The sequence below is a fragment of the Pan paniscus genome, chromosome 6 (assembly GCF_029289425.2).
Source record: "Pan paniscus chromosome 6, NHGRI_mPanPan1-v2.0_pri, whole genome shotgun sequence".
NCBI classification, from domain to species: Eukaryota; Metazoa; Chordata; class Mammalia; order Primates; family Hominidae; genus Pan; species Pan paniscus.
Genome location: NC_073255.2, coordinates 140,843,192 through 140,853,762, shown reverse-complemented (window position 1 = coordinate 140,853,762; position 10,571 = coordinate 140,843,192). Strand labels below are relative to the sequence as shown.

The following is a 10,571-nucleotide window of genomic DNA, read 5'->3' as shown; positions in this document are numbered from 1 at the left end:
GCACCACTCGAGTCTGCCAATTCCACTTTCGCTTAATCTCATTTTAAAATCCTCTACAGATGAGGCTCTGTCGCTGCCGCGAGGGGCCGGGCGGGGGCGGCGAGAGGGACAGGGGGCCTGGGTGGGAAGGGAGCGCGAGGGCCCCTAGCGGTTCGCGGCCTCGGGCGGATTCCCAGAAAGAGTGCGGGCCGCCCGGACTGGCAGACTGCGAGCCCCGAGGGGCGCGGGACGCAGCCGGCTCAGACAAAGAAACCGGCGCCAGCGGCCGTCCCTGCCGCCCCTCTCCTTCCCTCACGCATCCTCCCAGGAAAAACAGGGCACACTGACGGCCAAAGGGGCTGGCCTTCCCCTTCAGACAGCTGGACGGGAGGTGCCCTCTGCGGGGCTTTGACGTCCCTCGCAGAAGAGTCGCGGGCTCAGCGGTCCTCGACAGCGTTCTCGTCCCGCTCCCCGGCGGGCGCCCCTCCCTGTCCTCTCGGGTGCGAACCGGGCGCTGGCCGGGGACTCCGGGGACGCGTGCGCCCCTCGCCGCGCGAGGTGCCGCCGAGCCAGCCCGAGAGGGCGGGGGGCGGGAGGGGCGGCGCGCGGGGGCGGGGGAGCGGCCGGGACACGTGTGGCGGCGGCGGGGGGGACGCGGCGCCCGGGGCTTTAAGAAGGTGTGGAGCGGGGCGGGCGCTTTCCCAGGCCTGGCCGAGGGGCGTCGCGCAGAGGCGGTGGCGGCGCACGGAGGCGGCGGACGACGCGCTCTCGGCGCCCGCAGCCCCGGTCCCGCGCTCCCGCGGCCCAAAGTAACTTTGGGAGCCGCCGTCTCCCGCGGAACTTCTCGGCGGGGGCCCGCTCCCAGGCCCGCTCCCGAGCCCGTTCCGCTCCCGTCCGCCTTCTTCTCGCCTTCTCTCCGCGTGGCTCCTCCGTCCCGGCGTCTCCAAAACTGAATGAGCGAGCGGCGCGTAGGGCGCGCGGCGGCGGCGGCGGCGGCGGCGGCATGGAGCGCAGTGACTGGGCCCGGCAGACTTTCCTCCTAGCGCTGTTGCTGGGGGCGACGCTGAGGGCGCGCGCGGCGGCTGGCTATTACCCCCGCTTTTCGCCCTTCTTTTTCCTGTGCACCCACCACGGGGAGCTGGAAGGGGATGGGGAGCAGGGCGAGGTGCTCATTTCCCTGCACATTGCGGGCAACCCCACCTACTACGTTCCGGGACAAGAATACCATGGTAGGTACCGCAGCACCTCCGCGCTCGCCGCCGCCGGGTGCGCCCGCCAGCGCACCTTTCTCATCCCTTTCCTTCTTCCAAGGGGCATTGGAAACAAGAACCATGACAACCCTGGCCCCAGCGATGCGCTTGGTCCAGGGAGCGAGAATAAAGTTAGTGGAGAATGGAGTCACAAGTTGGGATTCATTCTCCATGTCCCCACTCCCCGAACGCATCTCCTGGTAATGAGCTGGTGCTTGTGCTAAACGCCTGAGAATTCTTGGGGGCCGGTGTCTTTCCCCCTCACTCCCCGTACTTACCGCAGGCACTTTAAATTGAACCTGCGCATTTTGTTTCTTTACTCCTAGGACTTGGATTTCAGACCTTTGTCCTGCTCCCGGTCCCCCCAGATGGGTCCCCGGGGGGGCGTTGGGGGCTGTCGCTGGGCTTTGCGGGCAGGCTGGTGACAGATTGAAGCGCCCAGGTCTGTGGCTGCCCCGCGCCGCTCGCCCGCAAAGTTCCCGCTGCTCACCAGCCAGGAGTCCCTGGCATTTCATTCAGTGTCAAACAGCCCTCCTGAAAGGGAGCGGCTGCTTCCAGCTCCCTATTCTTTTGAAAGTGTGATTTAATATGTCAGTAATTGATGATTTTTCTGATTCCTGCCTTACTTTTACATGGTGCTTCTTGTTAGAATTATCTTTGTGATGTTTATTAATGACTTTGTATTTTATCTGCACAGCTTTAATTTCCAGGTAGAGGCTGGAATCCCTTATAATTTAGAGGTATCTTAAAAATGGAATCATTATGCAGCCCTGCATCAAAAATAAACATTACAGAAGAAATAAAATTTAGCTCCAAGAAATATAATATTATGTAGTACATGTATTTTAAGCTAGTACATCGAGTATGTGGAAAAATAAAAAATGTCTCTTTTCTGTATTTCTTCTGGGACTTCTGAACATTTCATGTCTATAGAGCTTTTAAGCAGCGACAGGCACTATTTAATTAGAATTTCAACCCCAAAATATTTATACCCAACCAAATAGAAACCATTGTCCAGTAGGCTCCTGTTAATAGTTTCTATCTCTAATAGGCTAACAATCATTGGCATGGCGGGAGATAATCTACGGGGTGCTAGCACTTAAGATAGACAAGCATTTAAAAATTATAAGAATCCTCAAGATTTTTCTGTTTTAAAAAAAACCTTGATATCTATTATAAAATATTTAGCCTAAATAAACGTCTCCTAGAGGTTTTAAACAGTGCTTTTACAACTTCCTTGTGGCATGGTGGCAGCCTTGTCTGTAAAGCAGGAGTTTAATTTGGTGGAATTTTAGAAATAATTTTGGAAAATTAATGTTCTGTAACTAGTCCCTTTTTAGATAAAAGTGCTTACTACGCCCTCTTCCCAAGAACAATCTAGTGCTTTTCTGAGGTAATGAGAATCTTTAAGTGAAAGGAGCAGCTACTGTGATGGCAACCAGACCTAACCCAAAGCCTGATTGACAGCCTGCTGCTCCGTGCGACTCTTAGCAAAAGTTCTTGCCCGGTATGATCTCTCAGTGAGAACGGTGGGTAAGTGAGTGAGGCTGGTCTCAAAGGCGTGACTGTCAGGTTATGATGGAAGACCATGTGATGATACAAAGCGTTATTATTATTTTTTCTATTTTCCACATCCTTTGGAAGGTCTCGATATCGAAAACTTAACTAAAAACACCAAAATATCATACACCCTTTGGTTTTGCTCCCTTGCACCCTTGACTAGCAAATGCAAGTCACCTTAAGACTCACCATAATCACATATCTAAGTCTGAAAAGGAATGGATAACATAGAGTAGAAATAAAATGTAAATACTTCAAGTTGGACATTGCAGAGGAGAATCTCAATTTCCACCTCTTTTCCACCACCAGAAAAGGTAGAGAAATTGTATTATGTAAGTTATGAAAGGCCAAATTATTATAAGCTTTGAGAATTGTGTCAGATTTTAAATTTCTGTTATCTATTTTATTAAACATTTAGATTTTGGAACTAGCTGTAGCTATAGGCCTTAAAGTAAGAGTTTTTTTTTTTTTTTTTTTTTTTTGTAAAATGTTCTACAGGTAGAATACATGTTTAAAAATGAAGTGATGCTTATGTATGTCTCTTTTCCTTTTAGGCTTTTGAAAATTAATTTAAAAAATTCAGACACACACACACACACACACACACACACACACACACACAGCTTCTGTAAGAATTGAACTGCCAATAGGAAAACTTAATCTCATGTACTTTTGTGGTTGGCCCATTTTGATATGTGACCAAAATGAAAGGTCTTTTGCCCAAGAAGTCTTCTTAAACTTATAAGAACTGTGTAAAATGTTAGCTTGAGACTTTATTTCTAACCTTCTGTATCTTTAAAGTGTAACAGTTATATCAGAAAAAATCAGTCACATTTATGATTTACATTGAAGTCACCATTTGAATGAACCATGTTTAGGTGTAGAGCTGATAGTTGTGACTTTTTTTTTTTTTTTTTTTTTTTTTTTACCTAAAAGAATGCATTGAGATAGAGGTGGTGTGCACAATAGCACCTAACATAGAACATTTCTGTAGATCAGTCAGCTGCCCTCTGACACTGGGGTGTGTGGCAGAGCTCAGAATGTAAAATGGGGCAGCAATTGCCAGTCTAGAATAAAAGTGGTTCACAATTATAGGTCCCTGTATGTGTCGTATTTAAATATATCTATGGAATATCTTTAACAAAAATAAAAAATATATAGTACTAAAAACTCTGGAGCTTTCGAGTCTAACAGAATTGTCACAGGTTTTTACATTAAGTAGTATATCCATCTATTTTCAGTACTGGCAACTCTATAAATAGTGCATGGTTACATCTGGTGTGTTCTCATCTCTCAATTAAATGTCATTTGGTATCTCTTTCTCATCTTCATATATCTTGTAAATTATGTTGTCTCTGACTCTTTTGAAAGGGCATTATTAGTCACAATGAACCATGAGTATACCACAATGTAGAAGCTCAGCAAAAGGAGGTCTCTATACATCATGTTGAATTAGAAAGGTCTCAGGGTCAGAACATTTTTTTTTTCCTAGAATTTCCTTTTCTTTTGCGCAAATCCTAAGACATGGTCAGTTTCCCCAATGTGCGTTTCGGGCACCAAACCTGGAATTTTTTGTTTTGTTTTGTTTTGTTTGGTAGAAAGTTGCAAATGATGGGGAAATAGGAAACAAGAACCTACATGGTTTAGTCAGGTAGCCATTTCTCTTTTCCAGCCATGCCCCGTAATCAGCACACCTTCTCCTAGGGACAAAGGCAGTATTGTGAAAAGTGTGATGGTTGGATTGAAGTCTGCACCTTTCCTCACCCATGGTCGTTCCTTTTCCTCACCCCCAGCCATCAGGTATCTACCATCCATTTTGTTTGCCACTCCTCCCCTTGCCCCCAATCAATTTATGGTGAATGTGACTTGTCAGTGTTAAACTTTCCCACATTTTTTATTGTAATTGTAGAAAGATGTCTTTCCCCTCTTTGCCTAAAGTAAGTTTAGCATCACTGAACAGCCAGATAATAGATATGGGGATAGAAAGACTTGGATGCCCCTGAAATCATGTCAGTAAGGAACTGCCCCTCACAAGGTTGGCTTTATTCAGTCCCCACCAAAAAGGAGAGGTCAGCCATTAGAAGAAGACATTGTGCATGAAAGACAAGCGTTAAGTAAATGAGTCTGCCCAAAATACTTGAGCTTTGGTGAGACAATGTACCTAAATTTCTGAATGGACTAGAATTTCTGTTACTATGGTAGCATAAGATGGGGGAAGTGTTCCATTAACAATGAGAAGTATGCTCTAAAATATCAACTGAGAGAAAAAAATTTGGCCTTGAGTAGAATTGAATTGGTGATGTGGTATGATGTTTTAAAAGGGGGATTTTATTGTATTTTGTAAGTCCGGCGTCACTATTGGTAATTTTTTCATGCTGTATATCTACTCCCATTTTTTTAAAAAAATTATACTGTGAGACAGACAGGAAAATCAGTGTTCTATTCCTAAAACTAAACGTTTACTTAAAAGAAAGGTATAATCAGGATAGAGTATTGAGGGCACTTTATTTTGACAATTTCCAGTATTACTGTTAAAGACACACGTGTTCTGAAATTAACTGGTTGCTATTTAAAAATTCTTGTTCAAAGGAAGTGCAATTTAATGACCTTTCAAATACCAGATGATATTTATGTCAGACGTAATTTTTGGAAATATATTCCAGATTTAATTCCTTTCAAAGGAATGATTTTATTATTTGAAATAAAGTAATTTGCCATTACTGAAGTAACTGCATTGCTGATCAGGTGATTGGTTATTTATCCTTCATATGTCTGATTCTGGAATCAATGTATTTAAACTTTCAAAATCATTTGTCAAATGCAATTTATAAGTGAACTGAAGCTGCGTCCTGCTTATATAGGACTATGAAAATTGGGCATTTTAGAGCATTTTGCTCTACTTGTTACATATTTATCTTACTCTCTACAATTTATTTCATACATATTTTACTGATGTGGTTGAGATTGTTTCTTAAATCATAAATCTTGCTTCCTGTAATTTATATTCACTGTGAGTTTCAATTCCAATTTTAAACTAAAATCAAGTCTTTACAATTATAGTTCAAAATATTTCATTTTGGCAGAAATTCCTACTTCATTCATTCCTACATTACTAGGAGTTATTTAATTATATTTCCTTCCAATTTGTGTGAATCTTTGTTTTAAACTATTAATTTTATTTGCATTGAAAATGTTAATAAAATGGTAATGTTGTATCGTTGTAATAATATGAATATAGTTTTTACAGAACTGTTTTATTCCAGTAAATTTGACTTTCCATCTTTAAAAAGAGTGATATTTTACCAAGATTTTAAAGTCAGCATTTTTGACTTTCAAATTTTTATAGATTAGTTTTATTCAAAAGAAAATATCTAAAAATCTGTCTTTGATTTTTTTTTTTTTTTACCTCCTGGGAATTGGTCAACTTTATAGAATAAACTAGAAGCCTTACTCCATCAATTATTTAAGATTGGTTGCATATTAAGCCATAATTGTTTTTCTGATCACTTCAAATGCTAGTTTGAAACTTATGTTATGCCTTTAATCTTCATAAATAGTTGCTGATGCAATGACCCCTTTATTTCAAATAACCTTTACATTTGAAAAGCATAAATAAATTGAGTGACCAGTACTTTTTGAACATTTACATTTTAAAAGACACACACACACACACACACACACACACAGAGAGAGAGAGAAATATGAAGTTCTTTGTGTCACATAGAAATAGAAAAACTGGATAGCACTACACTCAGGAAAAAAAGGAAGGTGGAGTGCATTAGGTTGGAATGGGCAGGTTCACTGTGGACAGAGAGAGGTGGTTTAGGCTATGCCTGAGTAATGACTTAATACATGTTAAAAGGCAAATTGACTTATCTAAGTATTTTCATTTCAAAAACATTGGGGTGATTAATCCACCGTCTTTACCTGATTTTAGAGTCATTTTAAAAATAACTGAACTCTATAGCATTTCAGTCTCATCAACTTTAAGCAAAAGCGTTTTAAAAGCCCTATTTCAGATACTCGAATTGAATTTTCAAATATGAATATCTCATAATGACTGTTCAAACGCAGGAATTGTGTAGCTTTAAAAAATTATTGGCTCTTAGGACATTCCGCATGAAATGACATGATCTCACTTTGGTGTCAGTTATGTGGCTCAGAGAGTAATTTTCACCACAGTCACCTGCCATGCCCATCTCATTGAAGGCAGAGCTTCTGAAGGGTTGAATGCTGTGCCTATAGGTTAGCCAATTATTTTTAAAATGTCTGCTTCTCTAAAACTATACCTATTTTTTTCTTTTTTATTCTATCCTCTCTAAGAACCAATTATAGCAAATGTATTTGAGGATGTGTGTGTGGCAGGGGGATCAGTACAAATGTAGAAATGTTGATTTGTGGTATAAGGCAGCCCTGAATCACTCAAAATAAAAAACAAAGCTAAGATAATTAGATAGCATTGAATCCCACTAAGAAATTGTTATAAGTGTTCTGAGTTTTCAAAGTAAATGTTTAAAATGCAGGTTATCCTTTAATGCTGAATTAGCTTTCCTTAAAAAAATAAAACTTTATGTTGAAAACAAAATAAAATTTTATTATAGCTAGGCACAGTGGCATATGCTTGTGATCCTAGCTACTTTGGAGACTGAGGCAGGAGGATCACTTGAGCCCAGGATTTCAAGACCAGCCTGAGCAACAAAGTGAGACCCCGTTTAAAAAGAAAATTATTGATTAAAATACTCTTACATGATAGGAAAGGTGACATGTTATAGATAGCACCGATTATTGATGTCCACTGGTGCCCACAAACCAAGTGACCTGAAAAGGAGTGACAGTAGACCATAAGTGCTACGATCACCTTAGTCCTCTCTCTCTGCCTTTCCCATCTCCTTCCCACTGTATCTCATCTTCTCTTCCTCTCTCTAAATTTTATCTTTGTCTTTCCTCCTTTGCTTCCTTTGACTCCATGCCATGGTCCTTGCTTTCCCTCTCCTCTTCCTTTCTCCTTTCTGCTTCACCACTTTGTTCTTTTTCTTTTTAAATTCTTTCACTTTCTTCCCTTCAGGTTTCCCCCATTGCCATCTCTACACCTTTTTTCTCTTCTTACTGATAGTAATATGAAAAAAAATCAGTACATTTATTATCAACTATTTAGGTCGGTCATAATTCTTGTATCAAGCTCTGAATTGCTGTGGTCCTCCCATAGAATTTCTTCATATCGCTGAATTACATGGAGCTGCAAGGGAGCCATGGAGGTGAGTATTTTTTAACTGGATGCTGAAGATAGACCCGTGTTCATATCTTGCTCTGCCATTTATTGGCGGTATAATTCAGCGATATGAAGTGAAAATCTATTGATTAGGGTCTTTGGGAAGGTTCTTTTTATTATTATTATTGAGGCAGAGTCTCAGTGTCGCCCAGGCTGGAGTGCAGTGACACCTTTTCGGCTCACTGTAACCTCCACCTCCTGGGTTCAAGCGATTCTCGTGCCGCAGCCTTCTGAATAGCTGGGACTACAGGTGCACACCACTAGACCAGGTAATTTTTGTGTTTTTACTAGAGACAGGGTTTTGCCGTGTTGGCCAGGCTGGTCTTGAACTGTTGACCTCAGATGGTCCACCTGCCTTGGCCTCCCAAAATGCTAGGATAACAGGCATGAGCCACTGCACCCAGTCAGAGTCTTTGGGAAGACTCTTGATAAAACTGATAAAGAATATTTTATAAAAGACTCAGCAGGCACTTACTTTTTGCCCTAACCTTGCCTATTCTAGCTCGGAGATGATACAACCATCTTTTGACCTTGAGGATAATGGCCACATGCCAATGATGGTGGAACAGAACTTTAGAGGGAGCTGGGTCCTCCTTTATATCTTCAGGCAGCTATGCCAGCCCTGAAATAATGATGGGACTTCTTGTATTGTGAGAAAAATTAAATTGTTTCTGTTACTTGTAGCTGAATGCAATCCTAATTAATATGTATTTCATCTAAACACACAGATGTCCCAGTTAACATTTGCTTTTAGGTCAGTCATAATTCCTGTATCAAGCTCTGAATTGCTCTGATCCTCTCATAGAGTTGGTTTTGGTAACCTTGATAAAACTGAGGTGTTTCCTAGGAAATTTTTGACAATATATTTTCAAAATATCCCTTAAGGTATGCTACTTGTACAGGTGGCAAAGATAGTGCATTTTATGTTAGCTTTTCTAATTATGCTTTGAGAAGGTAACCTGTGCCTGACCTCTTATATACTGATAATTTTTGCTTGTTCGTTTCCTTCACCTAACTTTATTTCCTGACACTATCTCTCTAAAATGCAGTGTCACCATATGTAAATCCTGTTGACATTTAAAATATCTAGACGTGTGACATGGTTGTGAATGTGAGCTCTGCCCCATCCTTAACCTTGTTTGTCACATCTGGCTCAGCCTCTAGGACTTTATCCAAGTTTGTCATTTCTTTTGCTTATTACATATTGACATAGGAAACAGACATCTGAGTCTTACCTTCAGGAACATGTAATCTCTTTGTTTGGGCCACCTTTGTTGTGAATGTTGAGATATGTTATGATCATAGTTCCAGTTCTTTTCACATTTCCTTTTCTTTAATAAACACTTCCTGTATTCTCATCCTGCAAATAATGTTATATGTCCAGTGTGTGAGATGGAGGAATATGAGGAAATTGGTTGGTTCTAAGCTCTTAGAAAAAGTGGATTTACACTCCAATTTCAAGCACTAATATTACCTGAAAAAAAAGGCAACTCAAAGACTCCTGAATGAATGAATTATGACAGTGACAATAGCAAACCCTAAAGTAGCGCTTAATATGTGCCAGGCACTGAGCTAAATACTTTACACATATTAATTCATGTAATTTTCACAAAATCCTCATGAGGAAGGTACTGTTATTCTCATTTTATGGATGCATAAACTGAGTCACAGAGAGGTTAGTGTTTTGCCCAAGATGGCAAAGCTGCTGTGTAGTTCTCCAGAATCCATCCTTTTAGATAGTACGCATTTATTTTTCAAAATGGTGGTTATTTCAGAAAAGGAAAATAATAATAATAAAACTAATCTCAAAAATGAGAAAACAAAGAAAAGTAAAAGCTAATTTTATTATTTAAAATAAAGATTGCAAAATCAAACCAGAAAGCTGATATCTATGCTAAACAAAGCTGGAATTTCGTACTCATAAGTCCATAATTCTTTGACCAGACATTGTCTCCCAGGTAAAGCACAAAGCAATCACCTAGAATACTGTTGGCCTGAAAGAGTTAACATGCCTTCAAAATATGACACATAAAAATACAAAAAAAAGGATTTACAACCTTTTTAAAATTTATTTTTAATATTTTGATAATATAATTTTTATTAAGAATTTTTTTTTTTTTGGAGACAGAGTTTCACTCTTGTTGTCCAGGCTGGAGTGCAATGGCATGATCTTCCCTCAACGAAACCTCCGCCTCCTGATTCAAGCAAGTCTCCTGCCTCAGCCTCCTGAGTAGCTGGGATTATAGGCATGCGCCACCACACCCAGCTAATTTTGTATTTTTAGTAGAGACAGGGTTTCTCCATGTTGGTCAGGTTGGTCTCGCACTCCCGACCTCAGGTGATCCGCCCACCTCGGCCTCCCAAAGTGCTGGGATTACAGGTGTGAGCCATCGCGCCTGGCCAAAAAATTTTAAGTAATGAAGAAACGTGTTCTCTCACACACTAATAGAACTTATATAGGATTTGAATATAAGAGAATTGAAAAATGTAGGTGGGGAGGGACATTTTAAAGA

General features: G+C 41.0%; 1 protein-coding gene across 3 annotated transcripts in view; it reads left to right on the top strand.

The window, feature by feature from the left end:
- The first annotated feature begins 679 nt into the window (after positions 1-679).
- RELN (reelin) overlaps positions 680-10,571 on the top strand; it is a 520,521-nt gene continuing 510,629 nt past the window's right edge. For all 3 annotated transcript variants that reach the window (XM_003825720.5, XM_055114793.2, XM_063606317.1), the window contains exon 1: positions 680-1,208. In XM_003825720.5, the coding sequence (XP_003825768.3) occupies positions 983-1,208 (226 nt within the window). In that variant the 5' untranslated portion in view covers positions 680-982. The remainder of the gene's footprint in view (positions 1,209-10,571) is intronic.